The sequence below is a fragment of the Muscardinus avellanarius genome (genome assembly GCF_963383645.1).
Source record: "Muscardinus avellanarius genome assembly, chromosome: 2".
Taxonomy (NCBI): domain Eukaryota; kingdom Metazoa; phylum Chordata; class Mammalia; order Rodentia; family Gliridae; genus Muscardinus; species Muscardinus avellanarius.
In genome coordinates this window covers 41,141,364-41,166,493 of record NC_137787.1, presented here as the reverse complement: position 1 = coordinate 41,166,493, position 25,130 = coordinate 41,141,364, and the positions used below count along the sequence as shown (strand labels likewise).

Genomic DNA, 25,130 nt, shown 5'->3' with positions numbered 1-25,130 from the left:
TATTTCTGTAATCATTTGGGGCTTTTATCTCATCTTGACTACAGCAATTTCATATTCTGTAGAAATTAGATAAATTGGTACTCAACCAATTTTTCTAATTAGTGGGACTGCTCGTCTTAAAGTACCCCTCATCAAACTAAATTCATCCTTTACTATTACAATTATTAGAGTACAATTATTGTAAGAACTAGTAGTATAGAGGCAGTTTACCAGACACTTGGGAATGCAAGAGAATTGTGTGTGTGTGTGTGTGTGTGTGTGTGTGTGTGTGTGTGTGTGTTACTGGGGATTGAACCCAGAGGCATTCTCCCTCCTAGGCATATTTTATTTTTATTTTGAAACAGGGTATTCCTAGGTTGATGAGAATTTCACTACTCGCTGAGGCTGTACTTTAACCCATGATCCTCCTATCTCAGCCTCCCAAGCACTAGGATTACAGGCATGCACCACCATGCCTGGCTCGATACAAGGAAATTCTTAGGGAACTTATTCACAGAGCACTGACTTTGAACAAGGAAAGGCAGACATGAAAGTACTCCTAATCTTCAGTTTCAGGTCTAAAAGTGTGGTATGTAGACCAAATTCATCAGAATCTTCTCTTTAGGAAGTGGATTTCAGAGCCCAATTGTAGGCTCCATTAGAACTGGGCTTCTAGAACAGGGTCTTTCAAGCACCCCACATTATTGAAATGTACACTAAATATGGTATAATTCACTTACATTTTAGTTGATAGATTATAAAATGCTTACTTTCTTTTTGTTCCAGGTATGATATATGTTCCAGATATAAATATGCTTATAATCATAATAATTTAAAGAAAGTAATAACATTATAGTCTTCCATATAATCTTTCCATTTCTCTTGAATACTATCATTTATCCTACAACAATGACAATGGTATTGATAGGAAAGGGGGCAATATAAATTTAAAATTTTATGCCATAAAATAAAATGCTTATACTGCTACAGCTCTGGGACTTTTGCCTGTACAGAAGCCAAAAAGAGGTGCCTTTTATTGGTTGGAATCACAGCTAGAGGCTGATTTTGTGGCTTGAGGGAGGCAGCAGAACATGGTGGCTAAGCAAGCAGGTTCTCTGGTCACGCTCTCCTCCACTTACTGACTTCAATATCTTTGGCTCCTTAGGTAGCTTCTCTAAGGCCATGTCTCCTAAATTAGTAGTAGCAACAGTGTGCATCTCAAAGGATGACTCTGAGGCTAAAATAGAACCGTGCACAGGAAGTCTTTAACATACTTTCCAGCAAACAGAAAGGGCTCAATGAAAACTCATGACAGAAACACTTACCTGGACACAGTGGACTCAATCCTATACACCAAAGATAGGACACAACCATTTTTAACTTTTCAAACCTGAAGAAAATCTCTAGAATAGGGAAGTGCAGAGCTCAGCAATTTTCCCTTGGCGCTACTCTCAGCTCTTTACAGCAGAAAGGGCTCATGTGAAGAGAAGGTGCATTAGTACGGAGGCCACAGTAGGTTTGGTTGTCCACTCCACCCTGTGCCCCCGGAGGCCACAGGCTGTACAACCTGAAGGTCCCACAGCACAGATAACAGGGCTTCTACCCTGTGGGCTCCAACATGTGTTAAGCCTCAATACGCAAGCATTAGACTCTCTGGTTTTGTGTATGTTTAATCTCTTTCCTTATAGCTCCTCTTTTCCAAACAGCACTGCCTCCTTATCAGCCCTCTAGGACAGTGCTATTTGATTCTAAATTGTTTCCAACCTGGGAAACTCAGATGTGCCAGGCTGAGAGAGGCAAAGAGGCTTGATGACAGTGTAGAATTCAGAAGCTTTTCAATCAAGAAATGGTTTTTAATACATACTCATGAAAGCAATCTCAGTGCTTGTCAATCTGAGCAATGAGATGTGCCAGCTCTCGCTCTGAAACCAGATGCCCACTCTGGCAAGTTCTAACAGCCAAATGCCAAAATACCAAATCCCAACCTTCTTTGTCTTTTCCCTCAAGCCTATTCCCTTCCCTCAAACTATTCTCTCAGAGAGGCATAAAATAATGGCTAGAGGACCAAATTCAAAGGAAGGAGGGAGTTTGAATATAGGACTTCCACAGCTCGGCAACGAGCTTGGAGTTCAGATGCCCACTACAGTCAACTGCAACAGCAGTTAGAGGCTCCAGTTTTCATAAGAAACTTTTAAACTGGCTGCAACAGATAGTTACATGAAGACATCTTCTTCCACATGCTTATATATTATCATGATTATCTGCAATTCAGGATGCCTTATTTATTTATTTATTTTATGTATTTTATTTACTTATTTATTTTTACTATTTAGAGTGTGTTTACCTTCCTAGAAAGACACCTGCAAAGAATTTTTCCCTCAGGAAATCTGTAGAGGGAGCTAGTTACTCAGAGAAGCAACAGGTGCCTTTCTCAGTCATGAAAGTCAGTCTATCATTGGGTTGACTGGGTTCTAACACAATACAGATATGCCAAGAAAATGGGCTGATGTTTGATGGAAAAAAATATTCTGAGGATTGGAGCTTTTGTTTAGTTGAGCTGAAAAGGCTTGAGATCACTTGGGGAAGTCACACAGTATTGAAGCCATATGTTTTTGAGTCTTTCTTTCTGGTAGACCACAGCTTTCTACAGGCAGGACCATTGAGTTTATTTTCTAATAGCTCCATCAGTAAACACAGTGCCTGGCATAAGAACTTGCTAAAAAAAAACAAGTTCCTCATCTGTACATATATATGTATATACATATATATGTAAGTATATATGTAGAGAACACAAACACATGTATACACACAGACTTGTTTTCATTTATATATACATATAAATGTGTATACACATACATGTATATATATTTGGTACACTAAAAAGATAAACCCTCAAGATCAAGAGCAAGTGGTCTTAATATTTAGGCCAGAAATACTACCTGTGAAGGAGCTGATTTCACGAAGCTGTTCCTACCAACTCAAGCAGCCCATTACAACTGCTTTCCCAGATTAAACAGAAATGTGATGTGGGACCATAAGAAAATTTGGAATTCCCCAACATCTCAGCAAGGTACTTTAGTATTATTTACCTTCTTTATACCATGGGACTATTAGAAAGCAAATATAACCAAACTTTTTTTGTGTGGTACTGGGGATGTAACCCAGGGGCATTCTACCTCCAAGCTACACTCCCAGCCCTATTTTGTTTATTTTAAAACAGGGTCTCACTAAGTTGCAGAGGGCTTCACTAAGTAGCCGAGGCTGTCTGCAAACCACGATCCTCCTGTCTCAGCTTCTCGAGTACTTGGATTACAAGCATAACGAAACTCTTTTTTAAAAGTATTCAAATCACACAGTGCCAAGCTATCACCTACCATGTATATTTGGGAATTTCAAGAGATTTGTCAAAGAGGACACTGATGCCAGCCACAGACACCAGCAAATTCAGTGTTTCCCCCTCTTGCTCTAGGGTGTGCCTGGCTAACATCGCCTTCTCCAGTGTCCAAGGAGGAGCTTCATTTGGCAAACTCACCCATGAAGGCTGGTCAACTGATGCCCAGTATCTTCAAGGTAAGAATCCTATACCCCTGGATGATGGACACCTCCTCTGACCAGGCCGCCATGTTGACATTCACTAGGGTGCCCTGTCAGCCCCACCCCCACTGTGACCTCTTCCCTTCCCTTATACACCCCTGAACCAGCTGGTGCACTGGCCAGAGTTTCAGGGATCCTCCTTCCTGTCCCTGGACTCTAGACTTGTCTAAACAGTGATAATCTGTTAGCCATCTTCACCTGAAATTCCAGCATTCAACAAATGAATTCTTCCTACTCCTAGACTATACCTGGCTTGGATACATCAGGAATAAAACAGAGAGCCCTGCCCTCATGAAACTTCCAGTGACAACTTTACCAGACTCGGTGACCTGAGAAAAGATGCCTAGCTTCCAGGGCTCCTGCCCCTGCCCCACGCCTTCTCATTTAAAGACACAATCGCTCACCCACTAACTTCTTTTCCATCTCACTCTCACAAAGGGCAAAGTCCTGCCACTAAATAAATCTCTCAAATCATTGACTCCTCCAAGGCTCATCCCAGCCCCCTCAGGTCTCCATTGGCCTCATACTGGAGCCCCTGCCTGCACTCCCTCCCCTTCCAGCCCTCTTCCACTAACAGGAGTGTATTACTCCTCTTCTGTAACCATGCTGTTCTGCTCAGAGGACACCAGGCTCTCTGCCACCGGGCCAGTCCCCATCACCTGACTTACCTTCCACTGTTCTCCATGCTCCAGCTCCATCTACCTGAGCCACACCGTTCATACACTTCCACGCACACCTCTGTCCACTGGCACAGGTGCCCCCGCCCAAGCCCTCCCTTTTTCTCCTGGCCTGCTACATCCCCACTCATCTTTTAAAGACCAGTTCAACTGACATCTCTTCTGGGAAGACCCTCTCTACTCTGACAAGCAGTTAATTGTTTTCTCCTTCAATTCACTTCTGGTATTGTACTGATCTGCTTCATGATTCTTCCCTCTCCAGACCGAGAACTCAGAGAAGTCCAGGTTCATTCTGTCCAGTTTGAACCACCCCAGATACTTTTCCTTGCATATGTCTGACAGGCCAAAGATGCTCAAAGAAACAGCTACTCATTGTTGGAAACCCTCGTGCATTTGAGGTAAAACATTTTGCTCACCACTGAGGATCCCTCATTCAGGGGAAAGGATTCTTCTTTTTCTAGGGACAGTCATTATTAGATTAAACGCGTAAATCACTCACTTCACTCCTGGAAGCAACAGCCCGGTGCAGCGGGGTCAGCCACATGTTGTCCTTGGCATTTACACGAGCTCCTGGAACCAAAGAGCACAAGTTAGAGGCGTGATGGGTCAGAGGCCCTCCTGGTGCTACTGAAATGCTCTATCTTATTTCCTCTCACCTGATGTAATTTCTAGACTGTCTTTTCTGTATAGTAGTCATATTCTGACAAGATTTTGCCCAGGCTTAGAGGATCAGCAGAAATATCTCATATCTAAAAATCCCAGTATTTCTCTAGGACTAGCCAGATATTTTTATAGGAAAACGCCAACTTCCACAGTTTTCAGACAGATGCAACATACAGGCTATGTAGCTTGCTCTGGCTCCCTCCTGCTATGGCGTGGGCCTTCAGGCTCATGCACGAGCCAGCTCACACTCAGAGATGCTCCTTGTGTGCAATAAACTCAATAAAGACATGGCGCCACAGTGGACCAGAAGCCCCAGGTATGTGGATTCCTGGGGAGCAAAACACACCCTCCTTCCACGATACCCTCAGTTCTCTATGAGAACAAGTCCAGATAGAGACAGCTAAAACACCCAAGACAAGCTGCCTTTTTGTGGTTCAGGACTTTGACCAATCTTTTGGTCAGAGATGGAATGTTCTCTAAAAGTACTTACAAAAGAGGAGAAAACTACATGTGATAACTTTGTGGATGCAACAAGGGGAGCCTATTTAAGCTGCAGGACAATGAAGAAAGGAGTTAATGAGGATGAAAAGTGGAGGCACAAATCAAAGACCCTAGTAAAGAAGGCAAGCACAGGGGAGTAAAGCAGTGTCTCAAGGAACAAGAGCCGAGAAAGTGAGTCGGGGGAAGCAGAGGTGACTAATTTCTGCGAGGCTAATGCTGGCTGAAAAAGAGAAACTCCAAAGAGTAACTTTCATGGTACCAGACTTTCATGGGTAAAGTAATCTAGACATTGAGGTTAAGGCACTGACTAAAAAAAAAATAAAAATCATAGAGCATACACTATTTTTTCTTTAACTGAAGGACAAATACAATCAATACTATTAACCATAGAAAACAAGAACATAGTCCCTAAAACAAAGAGAGGCAGAATACCCCCAACCTCCCAGCCCCCATTCTATTTCATTGGTTTGTGATGGCATCAAAAACAATACTTTTTTAAAAGCTCCCCTAGGACCCAAGGTTACTGTGATATGCTGTCAAGGTTGAGAACCACAGATGAATCATTGCTTAAGTTTATTAAGGTTAAAAAGTTTTGAAAGCTAACCCCACTAGCTCCAGCTTGCCTAAAAGGATTCGACCCCTGCTCGCAACAAGGACTCAGTGAAAATCAGTTTGAGTGTGCAAAGGCAGCTGGTATCTCTTACCCCAGTAACAGAAAGCTGAGGATTAAACACTCTGGAGTAATATGAATGTGGTATTAGAAGGACCATGGTCAGAAGACCCAGATCTGAGTTCTGATTTAAGCATCTACTGGTCCAGTGAACTAGAGCCACTAATACTTATCATCAGGCTAACAACAACTATAATAATGAAACTTCTCTACTCAGGTGAAGTGAGAATCATATGCATGTGAAGGTGCTTAGAAATTGCAAAGCACTGGACAAATATTAACAGTTCTTATTCCGAAATTACTTCTAATGTCTCATTCTCATCTATAGTTACAACTCAGATTTTCATAAGGAGTAAAAAGCATGTATTTTATCATACAAAACAAGAGAAAGCCACACACAGAGGCTTAAGAACACAAAGAATCAAAATTGTACAAACACATTGTGTGTGTGTGTGTGTGTCTGTGTGTGTGTGTGTGTGTGTGTGTGTTACTGGGAATGGGACCCAGGGGCATTCTACCTCCTAACTACACCTAGCACTATTTTCTATTTTCTATTTTGCAACAGGGTCTCACTGAGTTGCCAAGGGCCTCACTAAGTAGCTGAGGCTGGCAGTGAGCCCGATCCTCCTGTCTCAGAAGAACAGAGAGACAAGAGTCACGGAACGCTGGGGAGAAGGAAACCAAGATGTGATTGAGACAGAAAAAGTGGTGAATTTTAAAACCAAATTCCCACTACCCAAAACGAATTTTGGATTTCCTCTCCTAAGTCTTAGTTTCAGTGTTACAAAACCTACCTTTCTGGTTTAGAAACAACACTTATACAGGTCCTAGGATTTTCACTTCCAAAATTCTGGAAGCTAGTCAACTTTTCTAAAATTACCCACCTTTTTGTCAGGCCTTTTTTTGGGTCATAAAAACTCACAGTTGACTACATTGTGTTTAAGTTGCGTGTCTCTCTCTAGCAGGCCAAATGCACATTTGTTACTTATTTTTAGGCTGTTTCTTTGACACTCAAGTCACAAACATCATTCTGAATCTTTGTGGTCCTAGAGGGCTGGATTCAAGTCTATTATTCATAGCCTTTGACAGAGTAAGTTTTGTGTTTTGAAATTTTAAAAACTCAAAAACTAATGCAAGGAGAAATTCAAATGGCAAGACATATATGGAAAGATACTTCTCAGAATTCATTAGGGAGAAACAAATGAAGGAAACATTCACATACCATTTCACATCCATCAGACTGGTGAGAATGATAAAATATGACAATGGAGTGACAGGAAGACATGACAGACAGCTGGTGGGAGTGGAAACGGGTACAAACACCCTTTGGCATTACCGAATAAAACTGATGATGTGCACGCCGCTACCTAGCCATTCCATCCCAATCATATACCCTACAGAAACTCACACATGTATAAGGATGTTCACTGCAGCATCTTTATAACGACAAGAAACTGGAATCCTAAATTCCAGTCAAGGGAACAATATATAACTAGGTTGTGGTGTATTTGTTCAATGGAAGGCTACATGTTCATGGGATGAGCAGCCTGAAGTGCTGTATATAAACAAAATCATAACATTGAATGAGTGAATCAAGTTGCACAGTCAAACCTATGGCAGACTACCAGTTATATAAAGTTTTTAAATTTATAAAAACAATTCCATATGTTGCATATAGATGTATGGATATGAAATAAAAGTAAAAAAATATGACTAAAATGAATGGATGCCAATTCTGGACAGTGGTTGCTTCTAGGGAGGAAGGGGTAAAATAAAAGGATGAAGAAGGTGTACCCGAAGGGCTACGACTGGGCCCCCAATGTTTTATTTCCTTAAGAAATATATAAATAAGGACTTCTGGGTAGATAGCGACCAAGAAAAGCGGGGCTTAAGAGCCCCGCTAACAACCAATCTCCATTACCACAAAATCAGCGCCTTTCATAGCCAGAAAACACCATCACCAGAGAAACAAAAAAATCACCAGGCTCCAGAGAGAAAGCAGACTGAGACAGAGCTCAGAGCCACAGAGGAGATACACCGGCCTCACCCCCGAGATTGCGGCAGCAGCGCCATACTGCCGGCGGCAGTGGCGATTTCACCGAACGGCTACAGCAAGCCGAGGTGAGCCGCTGCGGAACAGCCAGGTGGGATTTCTCACCGCAGGTAAAATCTAAAGCTCCCAGTGGCTGAGCTCAGCACACGCTGCAGGGATTCAGAGTGGAAATCAAAACCAAGAAGAAATACGCCAGCCTCACGGCTGAAAGCGTGGCAGCGGCGCCATATTGCCACCGGCGGCAGCAGCACCGAATTCACCAAGTTCAGTACAGCTACATCTGCGTACTCAAGAATAGTGAGTCAAATTGTGGGCCACAGAGGAGAAATCCCAGTACTGTACTCCCTGGGACTTGACCCAGTGGGGGAGGGGCGGTGGCAGAGATATCACACCATAGGAGAACGCCCAACCTGGCACCCGCCACAGTCTAAAGCAGCCTTTATCGACTCTCTGGGTTGGAGACTCTGTGATACAACCCAGTAAAGGAGTAGTGGGGTCTGAGATACTACTGACTCGAGATCCAGAGCACCTTAAGTGAAGTCATAGTGACCCAAGGGAAGAACCCAGAGAAGGCACAAACTTCCGAAATCATGGGAAAGAGGAATAATACTGGAGCAATTAATGCCCACAACCCCACAACATCAGAACCCGATAAAACAGAAAATCAGAGATTTCTAGAAGATCAAATCAGGAAAATAACTGTAGAAATAATAGAGGTGCTTCGAAAAGAACTCAGAGAGAGCCAAAAAGAGATAAAGGATGCAATTAATGAAGTAAAGGCCTCAATTCAAAGCACAAACAACCGATTAGACCACATGGAGAACAGAATCTCACTCTTAGAAGATGAGCAATCCAAAAATGAACATAGTTTCTAATCTAGGAAAAAATATCCGACAGCAGGAATCTGATATTGAAGAAATATGGGCCCATTTTAAGAGAGCTAACCTAAGAATAATTGGAATAGAGGAGGGAAAAGAAAGTGAAACCAAAGGGATCAACAATCTCTTCAAGGAAGTAATAGCAGAAAATTTTCCAAACATAGAGCAAGTGGTTGATACACAGGTCCAGGAAACTTATAGAACTCCCTTTAGACAGGATCGTAGAAGAGGATCCCCACGCCACATAATTGTCAAAATGACCAATGTGGAAGCCAAGCAGAGAATCTTAAAGGCAACAAAAACAAAGGGCCAAGTGACATTCAGAAGCAAACCAATTAGAATCACTCCAGACTTCCCAAACCAAGTCATGAGAGCCAGAAGGGCTTGGAGTAACATATTCCAAACCCTGAAAGAAAACAACTTCCAGCCAAAAAATTTCCTACCCAGCAAAACTTTCTATCAAATTAGATGGAGAAATAAGAAGCTTCCATGACAAACAGAAACTGAAGGAATTTATGTCTTCAAAACCAGCACTAGAAAAAATACTCAAAGAGATTAACTACAAAGAAGAAATAGGTAACACACACCAGAACCAGAAAAATAAGATTTTCCATCCAACAGACAACTAAGATTGGTTATCTGTGGAGATTCATTACTTATGTTAGTCTTTTACCTATCTCTAAATTGTATTGTTTGCCTTTATTGTTGTTAATTTTTAGGATTTCTAGTTGGAATATTAATATACCTTCAGATAAAGCATTTGGAAATATTTTATCCCATTCTATTAGTAACTTTTAACTCTTTTTACATTGTCTTTGGATATACAATATATTTTTTTTATTTTTTAGGGAGTTTGTATACTCTTCTGTTGCCTGTGCCATTGAAATTATATCCAAGAAATCACTGCCAATTTCAAGGTTGTGAGGTTTTATGACCCAGATTTTCTTCTAAAAGTTTATAGTCTTAAGATTTATATTTAGGTCTTTTATCTATTTTGAGTTAATATTTGTATATGGGATTAGATAAGGATCCAATTTTATTCTTTTCCATGTAATTATTATTTTTCAACAACATTTAGTTAAAAGATTATTATTTCCACCACCAAATGTTCGTGGAAACCTTGTCAAAAATAACTTGACAATATAGGGAAGAATTTAGCTCTAGGCTTGTATTTAACTCCAATGGTTTATATATCTGCCTTTAGAACAGTACTACACTGTTTCAATTATTGTAGCTTTATATGGTTTGAAATCAGAAAATATATATCTTCTAGCTTTGTTCTTTTTCAAGATCATTTTGGGTATCTAGAGTCCATATTCCATATTAGGATAGATTATTTTTCTGAAAAATAAATATATAAATATATGATAGTTTCACCAAAAAAAAAAAAAATAGAAAAAAATATTCTCTGGTAAGAAAGAAAGTAAAAAGAAATATTGAAATGTTATCTTTAAGTCATCAAAAGCTTGGTATCAGACAAATGAAACTGTTATGTGAGATTATCATTTTTAATTTTGGATAAATTGCTATAATACTAGATGTCAACCACTAGGCCAAGCATGGGAGGGAGGGATGGGGAGGGAATGGGGTGGGAATCGGGTGGGGGCTGACTGGGCAATGTGTGCATGTATGTCTACAAAAGTTTGTATTCCACTATGATGTATGAATACAGTGCACCAATAAAAAATTTAAAAAAAGAAATATATAAATAAAATACAGCAAAATGTTAAGATTTTTTAAAGCCTGGTGGAAAGTGTAGGGCTATTCATTATTTCAGTCTCCATATCTTTCTGTATGTTTTAAATATTTTCTAAGAAAGCTATACATTTGGTTTTGTGTTTAACAAAAATAAGGTGAGTAGAGAATAAGACTACGCTGCTCTTTCTTAAACTATTTTGTTCTAGGTCAGCAGCCCTTGACAGAAAAACAGTGTTTCCTGTCCTTTCCAGACCAAGTGGCCCAGCCATACAGCGTTTTCCTAGATTTCCTGAAGCTCAGTGAAGGTGAAGGAGACAACAGAAGCAAACACAGTGTGGGATCCGAAGATGATCTTAGTTCTACAGTCTGACTTGAAAATTTCAAATTAATCGTGTGGTATTTGCTGGTCCTACTCTGACTCTCATGTTCTTGTCTCTCTGCAGTGACTATAGCTGGTTCCTGTTTAGCACAGAGGCAAGGTGAACGCACACAGGAGAAAGAGGTCCACTGCAATCCCTACCTCCCCAGAGGTGGGAGGGCTCTGGGATCTTGGGGCACCTTTTGTTCAAACCCAAGTACCACAGGGGCATTCTACCTCTGAGCCACACCCCGGCCTTATTTTTTATTCTGTATTTTGAAACAGGGTCTCAGTAAGATGTAGAGGGCCTCACTAAGTAGCTGAGGCTGGCCAAGAACCTGCGATCCTCCTGTCTCAACCTCCCAAGTACTGGGATTACAAGCATGCTCCACCATGCCTGCTGAAGTGCCATTTTATTATCACATTGTGAATCCAAGCATCTCACTCCAGGAGCTCCCTCACCAGCTAGACCCAGATGCCAAAGAGGACAGGGAGCATGTGAGTGTGTGTTATACCCCCAGACCTGAGGCTGGCTGCTTTTGCCACTGCAAGACCAAATCTCACCTTCCACCTCCCCATCACTCTCCTTCTCTTCTGCTTCCTTCGCCTCTTTCTCCTCCTCCTCCTGGGTAAGTGTCGAGACTAATCTTCAAGGATGTTTTATTAAAGGTTGGTCATAAAAGTGTAACATTGAAAACAACCTTGGTGTTAGACAATGAAGAATTGGCTAAATAATTTACTGTATAGACAGAGAATGTAGCCATGATGATTTATAAGAATGCACAATAATGTGAGACATGTCCACAAGTTATTAATGTGAAAAAATGGGTAGTAAAACATTACTAACAGAATAACCCTCTTTTTATAAAAAAAATATTGGCCTGTCTATAAAAATATACAACAAAAGCCCTGGAATTACTCCTGGCAGGCTATTATATATAATAGCTATTTGCTAACTATTATGGGAGAAAAGTCAAGAACCAAGGAATCAAGACTGGAGAGCACCTATCCTGGGCGCAGTTGTAAGCACAGGGCAAACCTAAATGAAGGACCCTTTCTGACTGAAAGAAAGACCCAACAATGTGTCTTCACTTATTTTTTCATATGAGTCATATATGGGTATGTTTTTGTTGTTGTTTTGGGCTTGTTTTTGTTTTATTGGTACTGGGGATTGAACCCAGGGGAATTCTACCTCCTCTGAGATACACCCCAGCCCTTTTTATTTTTTATTTTAAGACAGGATCTTGCCAAATTGCTGAGGCTGGCCTTAACCCTCGATCCTCCTGTCTCAGCCTCCCAAGTATTAAAATGATAGGTGTGCACCACCATGCCTGGCTTGTGGATGTATTCTTTTAAAAAATGGATCGTTACAGATGTAGATGAAGTCCTCTGGAGTGTCACCCCCATGCTGGACCCCCACACTCCCTGAAGTTAACCACTGTTCTGAACTCAGTGTAGAAGCTTCCAGTTGCTTTTATGTCTTCAGATGCAAATAAGTGTGCCCACAGAAAATCTAGAGAATCAAACTGAGTGGCTAGTGCAATATTTTTGTCTATTTAAGATAATATACAATAAATTAAAAACATGTACCAGTATGTATATTTTATATAAATTATATTACACTATACTAACATTAATGTTCCTTGTTCCACTTAACAATACACGTTTTCAAGTATAAATACAATGCACCAATAAAAAAATTAACTAAAAAAAGAAAAAATATATACGTTTTATATCTATCCAGGTAAACACGTACAGAATGAGTTAATTCCTCTTAATTGCTACAAATATTTCAATGTAAATATATTTTTTATTTTTAGACATTTTTAGACATTTCCTCTATTGATGGTATTTTAATTATTCTAATATTGTACTATTCAATGTTTAAGTGATAAACATCCACAAAATGACTTCTTCTGCAAATGGACAAGTATTTGACTAGAAAAGATAACTAACAGCCGGGTGTGGCAGTGCACGCTTGTAATTCCAGTACTCGGGAAGATGAGACAGGAGGGTCACGGGTTCAGGACCAGCCTCAGCTACTTAGTGAGGCCCCCAACCACTTATCCAGACCCTGTTTCAAAGTAAAGAATTAAAAAGCGAGCTGGGGGTGTAGCTGGGGGGTAGAATACCCCTGGATTCAATCCCTAGTACTGTAAAAATAAAATACTAAAAATAGGCTTTGTGTGTCATAAGAAGCACACACTTCTAGCTTTAACAGGTACTCACAACACTCCAAAGTGTGCCAATTTATACATTCATGGTGTATAAGATTGCTCACCTTCCCACTTTTTCATTAATACTTAATATTATAAGTCACTTTATTTATTTACTCATACGAGGGATTGAACTCAAGGACATCCTACCTCCAAACTATACCCACAGCCCTATTTTATTTTTATTTTGAAACAGGGTCTCCATAGGTTGATAAGAGCCTCGCTACTTGCTGAGGCTGTCCTCAAACTTGTGATCCTCCTATCTCAGCCTTCCTAGTACTGGTATGACAGGTGTGCACCACCATGCCCAGCTTACAAGTCACTTTAAATATGATGAATCTGAATCAATAATATTGAATCATGTACTTATAATTCATTAAAAACAAAGAGACACAAGGATACTCTGGAGATGGTATATACGTCCATTATTTTGCTTATGAGAATGGTTTCGTGGATGCATACTATGTTCAAACTCACCAAATTGCACACTCTGTATGTAACTTATTACATATCAATTATATTTCCATAAAGCCATTTTTGAGCATCTGGGGATGGAACCCAGGGGCATTAGACCTCTGAGCTATACCCCCTGCCATATTTTTTATTCTTTATTTTGAAACAGGGTCTCACTGAGTTGCAAAGGATCTCACTAAGTAGCTGAGGCTGTCTACCTTGATCCTCCTGTCTCAGCCTCCCGAATGCTGGGATTATAAGCATGCACCACCACGCCCAGCTTCATAAAGCCATTTTAAAAACAAATAAATATTGCAAAAATGACTGGAAGAAAATAGCATCATGCTTTCTGCTCCCTGTTTAATAATAAAGTTGGGCATCTTCTAATGCTTGTCTACTGTCCATTTCTAATTCATTTTCTGAGGATTATTTGCTCATATTTTGCCATGTCCCCATTTTCCTGATTTACGATTTATATTTATATACTTGCCTTTTTATTACTATTATTATTTATATATTCTGAAAAATTTTAGTTTTATGTAGATCCAAATGTGGCTTTCCATTCTAAAATTCTTTCAGAAAGAAAAAGACCACAAGTGTACCCCACTCACAGAGCCACACGCATAGGGTGTGACGCCTCAGATTCATCATCAGTGCTACTTCAAAAAATGAGAGACATGTAATTGGACATCTGGGAAATGGCTCTTTCGGTCCCTGTGCCAGGCCCCCAGCCTGCCGCTCAGCCTCCTCAGGAAGGATGAACAGGCAGCTGCCCCAGGAGAAACCGGTCGACAAAAGCAGAGTGACTAAACCAGACCTAAGACACATCTCATCAGCCATCCCACTGCTGGCTTCCCCATCCTCTTCCTCCCAGCACTTGCCAGGGGCTTGTTTACCTCTCAGAGGGAAGCGTCAGATGGTTTTGACTGCAAATTGAATATTTATAGCTGATTTTTCTGAAGGAAGCTCATGTTATTTACCTGCCTGTCAGGCACCATTGTGTGCTGAAGGACACAGCCTGCATGTCTAATGATTTATAGGCAAATGCTTTTACCCAAGGACATTTCAAAGCTTAAAAATGAAAATAAGTGCTAGGCTCTGCTGACGCTTCAGAAATAAGGCTCCCGCTACAAATTATCAAGCACGAACTCTAATTAAAAAGTAAGCATTTCTTCATTTTATCCCTACTACTTTTTAAATTTATTTCCAAGAGGCCTAGAGTAAATGGAACTCTGGACTTCCTTTCCAGAGGCAATATTTCTGCTCTGTTAGCTTGTCCTCTGGGAAGAAATAGAATGAAGAAAAGGAAGAAATGGTGTGATAAAAGTGGGCTAAGAACTGAAGATTCTTATGGGCCACAGAGAAGAGTCAATGCTTAAGCCAGGCTTATCCAAAGTTATGGCTTTTAATTGTTGAAATAAACAAACATTAAAGAAATATCATATGGTGGGAATTGGGGAAGGGCTGAGTGATGTGTGCATGTATGCCTCTACCATATTGTATCCCATTAAGATGCATGACAACAATGCACCAATAAAAAATATCATATGGACTAAGATTATAACATCAGGTTACTATTGACTTTTTAATATACAGATCAAAGTTTATTCTGGCATAGGAGCCCTGTCTTTCCCAGAAATCACTTTGATTGGAGAAGTGTATGGTAATTTTAGGTTATGTGGCATTGAATTGCTCAAAACATTTTTAAAACTCTTGTTAGAGCTAGTTTACACACCCACCAGAAAATAGTTCATTACTTTAAAACAGCATCACATTTGTGGGCCAAAGGCAGCCTGGCTGATCCCCCTCTTTCACTCAATAAAATATATCTACTCCATTCAGAAACAATGTGTGTAATGCATAAGAGAACCAAAGACTGATGTGCCACGAGCTGTGGGGGAAATTTGTATTAATAATAGCAAGCACATTTTTTTAAATCATAGGAAATAATTTCTCAAGACTACCACTTGCTTGATGAAATAAATAATAAGTCATTTTTAATTAGTAGGAACTTCTGACAAACCCAAATATTAGAAGATACATACTTCCAGTTTTTTCCTTCAACCCAGGACTCTGACCTCTGCTCATCTCAGAGATCTTTGTATAGGATATTTCTATCCTATCTATTTCTGTGTGCTCTTCTTCCTATGTATCAGCCCTAGGCTCTGAACTCCCAGCCACTGACTTGTTCTCATTGATTTCCCTGGCCTTCTTCCTTCCTTAATTCTAACTCAGCTGGCTCCCAAACAGAACCTAGAGCCATGGGGGAAATAGACCAGAATTAGGACTGGCAATGATAAGAAGGTGAAATCTGCAAGGCCTAAATTCATCCTCAAGACCTTGTCCTTCCAACCTTCCCAGAGGCACCCAGGATTCTATCTGCCTGTCTAAAAGGAGACAGTGTCAGTAGGAATCTAGTGGGTTTGGGTTTCACCATGCTCTGTAAGTTAACACAATAGCAGAGAATACGGCTGTAATGGGCTGTTCCGGTAAGGTCAAACAAGTTGTCCAACATGGGAATCATTAGCACCCCATTCATTATTAAATTGGAAAGTAGTGTGGTTGGATTCCCCAAAGGGTCAGCTGCTAGATGCAGGCTCAAAGTTGAAATCATTCTGTTCTTACAATGGTATTCCTTTAGGAACAGTAAACATAAATCAAACAAAGGATCTTTTAGGGAAAATACAAACTATACAAATTCCAAAAGTGGGCCACAGTTGAATAAAATTGCTAATTAACTTTCCCAATGCTTGTCCATACCCTAAATCTTCCTAATTTGAAGGAGGGAAGAGGAAAACTTCCACAGCACATTAAACCAAAATTATTCTAAAGAGATTAACAGCTTTGTAACTCTAAGACCAGCCAGGTGTGCAGATCAAGACAACATATACAACAGCTTCTACGGTCAGAGGATGGCGGGTCCAACACCCACGTGGAAGTGATGTGAGACCAAGTTTCTCAAACATCACCAGCCCCAGATGGGTCGATTTCATGCTGCCGAATTAAAACTTTCCCTTTCAGATAAAGAAACACCAACAATTGTAAAGTTGGAGTCTAAGATAAAGTTTTGAATTTGCACATTCATACGATAAACATCCTTCTGAAACTGTGAGAGAGCTCTTAATACAGGTTGACCCTTATCCAAAATGCTTGAGACCAAAGTGCTTCAAATTTGGAGATTTTTTTATATTGTGGAATATTTGCATATAAAATGAGATATCTTGCCAATGGGACCCAAGTCTAAACACAACGCATTTATCTTTCACATATACCTTATACACATAGCCTGAAGGTAATTTTACATAATATTTCTGTTGCACCTGCATTTCAATGAAGACCTGTCACATGAGGCCAGGAGTGGAATTTTCCACTTGTGGCATCATGTTGGCACTCAAAAGGTTTGGGATTTGGGGTTTTAGATTTCGGATAAGGAATGTTCAACCTATACAACATTTGGATGGTGGTATATAGCTGGTTGGGACCATAAAATAAAGAATCTTGTGATAAAATAAAGAATCACAAGATTCTTTATTTTATCCCTCCACTAATCCTACCTATAATTTTTTATGGGCCAAATCTCAACTGTTAAAACTGGCTCTTAGCCATCATCTGTGCCAACACCAAACAATGCATTTTTGTTTGCAACACAGCCCCAGGATATCTTAAGATTTGTGGGAAGAATGGCCAATTACTGAGAACACAAGGAATGTCCATGAAATCTGACCTGAGCTCCACACTACGGTCAGGAACATGGGACATGTGTGTTTGGGGCACAGATACCTGTTTCCTGGGGAACGCCCCCCAGGAATGTGAAAACAACAAAACTAAGGGCAGTGCAAGTCTTCCTTGGGTATCAGGGCACAATTCTTTGTTTTATTCAATGTTCTCCACATCTGCTTGAACACACGTATCAGCTCCTACCTTTGTGCGGCTTGCCTAGAATTCTACAGTTTCTCTTTACTACTGCAAACAAAGACAAAATCTTATTGTTCTCTCACCTAGGCCATGGGCAGAGCCATTTCCTCTAGGTTTTATTCTCTCCATACACAAAAGAGAAAGAATAAAGCTAGCCTTTCTGCAAACAATCTACAGTGAGGCACGAGCATGTGCTCAGATTCCCTCCAGGGATTTGTCCAGTAAGCATTCAAGGAGAAAGCATAGGATGGTTTTAAAAACCTGCTTGGTGAGAAGGACTGAGCATACAGGGTTCCAAAAGTGAAAGCATTCATGTGTTTAAATCTGATGAAACATTTAAGATGCATGGAAAGATAAAGAGAAATACCACAAAGACTAGTGTGTGCACAGAACCAGATTTAAAGTTGATCGTATTTGCTTCCAATTTTTTCAAATAATACACCTTATAAAGAATTATACAAATTCTGTTTATGCCCTTCTCTGGAGACATTTCTCACTCAGCTTGCCTATGAAGAGGTAATCACTATCCAGAAATAGATATGGTCCATTACCTTCCATGTTTTTATAATTTGGTTATAGTATTGATTTGTAGCACAATTTAAACAGATGTAAGTATATATGTTTAGTATATACACTCAGTGTTTAAATACATATAGCATATATAGTGTACTCTTGTGTGGGGGGTAGGTTACCAGGGATTGAACCCCGGGCCATTCTACCTCTGAACCACACCTCCGGCTCTTTTTATTTTTACTTTGTAAAACAGGATTTTTCTAGGTTGTTGAGAGATTGCTACATTGGTGAGGCTTGGTCTCAAACCCATGATCCACCTATCTCAGCCACCTAAATACTGGGATTAAATATGTGTGCCACCACGCCCAGCTTAGTGTACATTTTCATGGCATCTATTTATAGCATACACAAAAATATGTTATATATACACATATATAGATGTTTAGTGTTTATATGTTTAGGTAGATTTTATACTAGCTTTCTTTGATTTTTTTCTTATTAAAAAAGATATTTCCGGGCAAGGTGGCGCATGCTTGTAATCCCAGCATTTGGGAGGCTGAGACCTGAGGATCGCGGTTGGCAGACAGCCTCAGCTACTTAGGCCCTCTGCAACTCAGTGAGACCCTGTTTCAAAATAAAGAATAAGGCCGGGCATGGTGGCGCACACTTGTAATCCCCACGCTTGGGAGGCGGAGACAGGAGGATCGCGCAGGTTCGAAGCCAGCCGCGCTGGCTTAAGAGACTCTGTTCCAAATAAAAATATAAAAAAAATAGGTCTGGGAGTGTAGCCTGGAGGAAAAGGGTTTCCAGGAACCCCAGTACCACCAAAATAAATAAATAAATAAATAAATAAATAAATAAATAAATAAATAAATAAATAAATAAATAAATTGGGCAGGGGGTGTAGCTCAGAGGTCAAATGCCTCTGGGTTCCATCCCCAGACCAGCAAAAAAAAATTATATATGTGTGTGTGTGTGTGTGCGTGCGTGTGTGTGTGTGTGTGTGTGTGTGTGTGTGTGTGTATGGAATTTTTCCACAATGCTGGGCCTGACCAGAGAACCAGAAATCAGACTTTTGCAATACTATAAAAGGAGCCAGGTGTGGTGGCGCACGCTTGTAATCCCAGCATTCGGGAGGCTGAGACAGGAGGATCCGGGTTCACGAAAAGCCTCAGCTACTTAGCAAGGCCCTTTGCAACTCAGTGAGACCCTGTTTCAAAATAAAGAATAAAAAATAGGGCTGGGGGTGTAGCTTGGAGGTAGAATACCCCTGGGTTCCGTCCCCAGTACCACAAAAAAAGAAAGAAAGAAAGAAAGAACAAAAGAAAGACAGACAGACAGACAGACTACAAAAGGTTTACTGGAAGAAGCCATTTTTCAAAAGCAATTCCTTTCTTTCATGCACAGATCAAATTGCTGATAAACTTCCATGAGCATAATAAAGAAATTTTGTTTGGGCTCCTTGTAGCAGTCAACCTAGTAAACTGGTCACAGAAACTGCATTTGAGTTTTGAATAGAGCAGTTATTTACCTGACAGAATCAGGAGTTCAATGATCTCCGCATCTCCCAGAAACGCGGCCACATGGAGGGGGGTTCGTTTCTCAGAATCCTGAAATGAATGTCAAAGACATGCAACAGGTCAGTGGTGGCTGGATGTGCCTTTCTGTAGACAGATGTGTTGTTCCCTCTGAGGTTAATGCGCGTGGAATGCACTAGAAGGCCCAACCCCCACGTAGGTGAGTTCTGGTGATCATTTTCTCTTAGCCTACCCCACAGTCGCACATACACAGGATTCGTTTCATACATCAGCATGTGACATTTGCCTGCCTAAGCTTCCACAAATGTCATTTCTTTCTAAGGGTACACAGTGGAATGGCTGACAAGGACTCTTGAGTGGCGCAGTGCTTCCTCCTGTACCTCCTCATCAACCATTGCTTACGTCCCGGCCCTTCCACATGGTGCGTGAGGGATGCGACTCCCTGCCAGAACCACAGCAGGCCCGGCCCCTGCTTCCGTGAAACCTACATCCAGTGTGGAGGCCAACAGAATTCATGTAAGTAAACAACACAGGAGATCATGTCAGACAGCACTAAAGCCTGCAACAAAACAAAAACAAAATAGGATCGCGTGATTATGGGGACGGAAACAGAGTGGGAAGGCCTTTCTGAGGATGCTGATATTCACGCTGGGAGCTGAGGAAGCTGTGCCATCTCTGTTTTATAGATGAGAAAGCTGTGGCTCAAATAGATTAATTAACTTTCTATACCACAGGTGTAGAACTCCAGTCTATGTCCTCAGCCAGGCATTTAACACACCGTGCAGCACGGTAACATGCAGAGTGAAAAATATTGCTTCCCCATCTGTATATTAGAGATAAGAATATCTACCTTAGGGGACTGATAAGCAGAATCCAGATACTGTGTGTAAATGAAGCACAGGCCCACTGGAGTCAGGTGCACGGCAGGTGCTCACGCACAGGTGCCATTGTCTGAGCGTGATGTCTCTCCTCCAACACTGAATCCCTCAAGGGAAGAGCAGGTCTCCCTCCTCTTATCCTCACAGTGGCAGCTTACTCGGTGCTCAGCTTGAATGAGCCAAACTGAGCTGGTCCATGCACATGGCCAAACTGCCATCGGCTGCTCCGTTAACGATGATGACCACATCCCATGTGCTGTGTCTCTACTTTTTCTTCTAAAACCAGTGTTTTAGAAGAATCCAAAAATCTAGTTTCCAGATTTTTGGATTCACCATTGATTTTAGTCATCATTCCTGGAATCACTTCATTATATAATCGACCTACCCCTGACTAGCCTGAGGATATCATTCTACTTTTTGATGTTCCAGGCCCCCTGCTATTCTCTGTTTCTTTCAGACTTTTTCTTGTGGGCATTTTGTGACTCACTAACTTCCAGAGGAGATGGCAGGCAGGGAAAGTGACAGGAATTGATCTTTAAACAGTCTATTTGTTGGAAGGGCAGTTAAATGGCCTAATTAAAGGATCTATGAACATTAAATTGATTAAAAAAAAAGTTGGGATTAACTGGAAACTTAGGCCATCCATGGATGTCTGCAGGCAATTAGTAGGGATAAGTGGAAATAAGGCAGCCATGCAGCTATGTAGTAAAGACTGGAGAATTAAGCCAGATATATGACCACAGTCAATCCTATTATACCTATATCACTTTATGATCTTTGATCATAAAGATTCAATGTTTGAAAATGTGTCTGTTCCTCTCAGAATTAAATATATTAATTTATGCAATGACCTATACAAAGAGCTGAGACCAGACCGCTCAAATAGTTTCTTCTATTGCTATCCCTTTCAAAATTTTCTATTTTAATTTCTTATGCTTTTCAAATCCTCACCTTTTCTTGTTAAATTCTTTTCTGAATAAAAGTTGGGATGAAAGTTATGTAATTACATGTTCTTCTGTAAACTAATTAGAACCAGGGTTTAGTTCAACAAATTCAGCCTTGTCCAGGTGATTTACACAGGGACTACTCCCACCCAAATTATGACTTCATTTCACCTGAAGCAAAGTCAATCCTCTGTTTGAAAACCTGGCCTCAAATTAAAAAAATAAAAAACAGAAAGTCTGACACCTCTCCCTGCCTTGCAAATTTGGCTGGCCTGTCATTACGTGACCAGCTTTGCTGATTCTGGGGCCTCTTATATGACACAGCCTGTTCACTAATGTTCTATAATATAAAAAGGGTGTGTCCTATGAGATCACATTATTAAAAAATCTTGATTATGAATCCTAGTTTTCCTGTTATGCATTTGATGGCCTCCTCTAGCTTCCAGGACAACCGTGCCCATTGCTAGTCCTCTTCAGCGACACAGCAGAGAAGATCTGCAGTCAGGGAGCAGTCTCCCGGTTCACTCAAACTGCAGAACAGAAACAGTCACATGTGCTATTAAGACCTTCACCAAAGTAGCAGCGCATCTCCACTGCTGACCAGACTGCTAACACCAGCTCCTGAGCAAGGAACCCAAGCGGTCCACAAGGATCACAGATCGAGGGTTGGATGAAGAAGCCACAGTAATTGCCATACTTAACAAGTTGGAATTAGCCAGAAGGTTGAAGCACATGCTCTGCCTAAATATAAGGCCTCTCTCCTTTGCCATAAGTTAAACTAATGGGGTAGGAGATGCAGGGATAGAAGGGAGTGAAAGCTCAGAAGAAAAAGGGAATACTAGTAATAATATAGCAAAAATGGGTTCCAGGCCAGTGATACTCCTAGGTGTCTAGAAGAAGAAGCAAACCTATCTGGTAATTATAGGGTTTTAAAAATTATATCATATTCTTCCAAAATGCCTTCTATTTATTCTACTACTTGATCTCATAACACCTCTATCAGGAGAGATATACTTTTATAACTGTGTTCTTGGGCCATATTGTCACCATGTAAAAGAGAGGACTCTGATCCCTGCATATGTCCGATGATCTGCCAAACAGAGAAATTAAGAACTAGTTGTCCTGGCTCCAAATCTGAAATTTTTTCTTGATAAAAATTAAAGCAAAAACATTAGCTGAGAAATTGCCTTGATCATCTAAAAAACATTTCCATTATAATCCTCAAGAAATGCTAGTAAATGTGACAGACATATAGCAGACATCCTCTAAGTGTGCTTACAGGAAATTAAATAGGAAGGGCCCAGAAGTGGGGAGGAAACCGGAGCCCAAGCTAGAAGCATATGCACTTACTTATACCATGGGATGAGGACAGCGCACCTGGGGCTTGGGACTGACAATACACCACGGGGTAGGGGATGGGAGACGGGTGGAGAACTGAAACTGAGCCCTTCGCACGAGTAAAGAGCCTTGAAGCAAAAAGGTGGACTTCAAAAAAAACCATGGGAGGCTGAGAGAGTAGGATCACAGGTTTGAGGACAGCCTCAGCAATGTAGAGAGACTCTCGGTAACTTAGACACTATTTCAAAACAAATAATATTATTACTATAATTTATAATAATTATAAAATATACAATTAATTTATTAATCATATTCATATTATATTATGTTGTATTGTTTATAATATATTAATTATATATTATGATTGTGTTATATTGTATGATTATATTATAATAATATTATAATTATTGGTAATTATTATTATTTTATAAAAGGGCTAGGGGCATAGCTCAGAGGTAGAATGCCTCTGGCTTCAATCCCCAGTATAAATAAATAAATACCCAAGCACAGGCAGATGGCCAAAAAAATGCCTTGTCCTGGGCTCTTGGTGGGAAAATAAAAATGTTCCCACTGAGGATCTACGGCACCTGTGTGGTTTGAGGTTTTCTTTCATTGTGTGGTACTGGGGATTAAACCCAGGAGCATTCTACCTCTGAGTTACACTCCCAGCCCTATTTTATTTATTCTTACTTTGAAACAGAGTCTCACTACATTGCAGAGGGCCTCACTAAGTAGCTGAGGCTGGTCTCGAACCTATGATCCTCTTGTCTCAGCCTCCCAAGTTCTTGGATTACAAGCATGTAGCACCATGCCCGGCTGAGGTTTGGGGTTTTGAATTCATAATACTTGCATAGTCCAGGAACTTTCAAGTTTACAACAGGTAGAAGTTAGTTCTGGACCAATGATAATCCTATAGTTTCTGTAAGAAAAATCAAACCTAACTGGAGAAATGTGCCCTCTATCAAGGCAACCTGGGTGACTCTTGAAATCTCCACTGAGGATGAACTCACATGCTAAGCCACAAACCCCGTGGAAACCATTCACCATAAGCAAGAGTCAGCAGACAAGACCAGCATAAACTCAAGATCACAAAAGAATCAGACAGGGATTTGGCAGAATGTTTAAAACAACTTAAAACCGAAAGATGAAGCCCCAGAGGGAAAAGTGTTTTTATAAAACCAAAATTTGGGAGCCAGGTATAGTGGTGTTCACCCATAGTTCCAGCTACTTGAGAGGCTGAGGCAGGAGGATCATTGGGGCCCAGACGTTCAAAGCCAGCCTGGGTAACATATTGAGACCTCAACTCTAAAACACAAAACAAAACTGGGAGGAGATGAGAGAAGTATGCCAAGCAGTTCCAGCTCGAAATGCTAGACATCACCTAAAGTTTTGGCCTAAAAGGAATGAAAACTGGAAGAATAAAAAACAAAAGATAGGATGAAGGAAATATAAGCACAGTAACTTTGTGATATGTTTCATAGCTTCTCAGCCATATTTTCTAGACATAGACATCTCTTTGGAAACTTTTACATGACAGATACTGTGTTAGATATTAAGAGATAACAAGTTAAAAAATATATAGTCCTCTCGCCCTGAAGAACATATAGTCAAGTTACTAGTTTCCAAATTTAGGATATAAAAACAAATATAAGAGGGAAGTGGCGAGCCAGGCGTGGTGGCGCAGGCTTGTAATCCCAGCATTCAGAAGGCTGAGACAGGAGGATCGAGGTTCGAGGACAGCCTCAGCTACTTAGTGAGGCCCTTTGCAACTCAGTGAGACTCTGTTTCAAAATGAAGAATAAAAAATAGGGCTGGGGGTGGAGTTCGGAGGTAGAGTACCTTGGGTTCCACCCCCAGACCTGCCAAAAAAAGAGGGAAGTGGTAAATCACAATTTCCATGATGTTGAATTTTTGTGTGTGTAAATCACCAAGTGCAATAAGACAAACATCTTCAGTGAATTCTTCCCTCGAACTCATCCAGTTATGTACTAGTTGAGGCAGGAAGTCTCAACAGACAAGTTTAAAAGAAAAAACTCTCCTGAAATGGGAAATAAACACATCTTGCTCACCACCACCCCCAACCCCTATTAGCTCCACAGCCTAGAAAATATATTACAGACTTAGGGGTGGTTTCTGGATCAAGATTAGAATCCAGGCGCAGGCCAGGGCCAGAGTAGGGTCCAGGTACAGTGGCCGAGATAAGTGCTCTCACCACTCGTCTTTTGTTCAAGCAGACTGTCTTTGATGACAAAAAGATGGAGACT

At 40.6% G+C, this 25,130-nt stretch overlaps 1 protein-coding gene across 1 annotated transcript in view; it reads right to left on the bottom strand.

The window, feature by feature from the left end:
• ANKRD44 (ankyrin repeat domain 44) overlaps window positions 1-25,130 on the bottom strand; it is a gene marked incomplete at both ends in the record, with an annotated part of 322,519 nt that overhangs the window by 158,082 nt on the left and 139,307 nt on the right. The window contains 2 exons of the mRNA XM_080689357.1: window positions 4,750-4,820; window positions 19,700-19,778. Of these exons, the coding sequence (XP_080545483.1) occupies window positions 4,750-4,820; window positions 19,700-19,778 (150 nt within the window). The remainder of the gene's footprint in view (window positions 1-4,749; window positions 4,821-19,699; window positions 19,779-25,130) is intronic.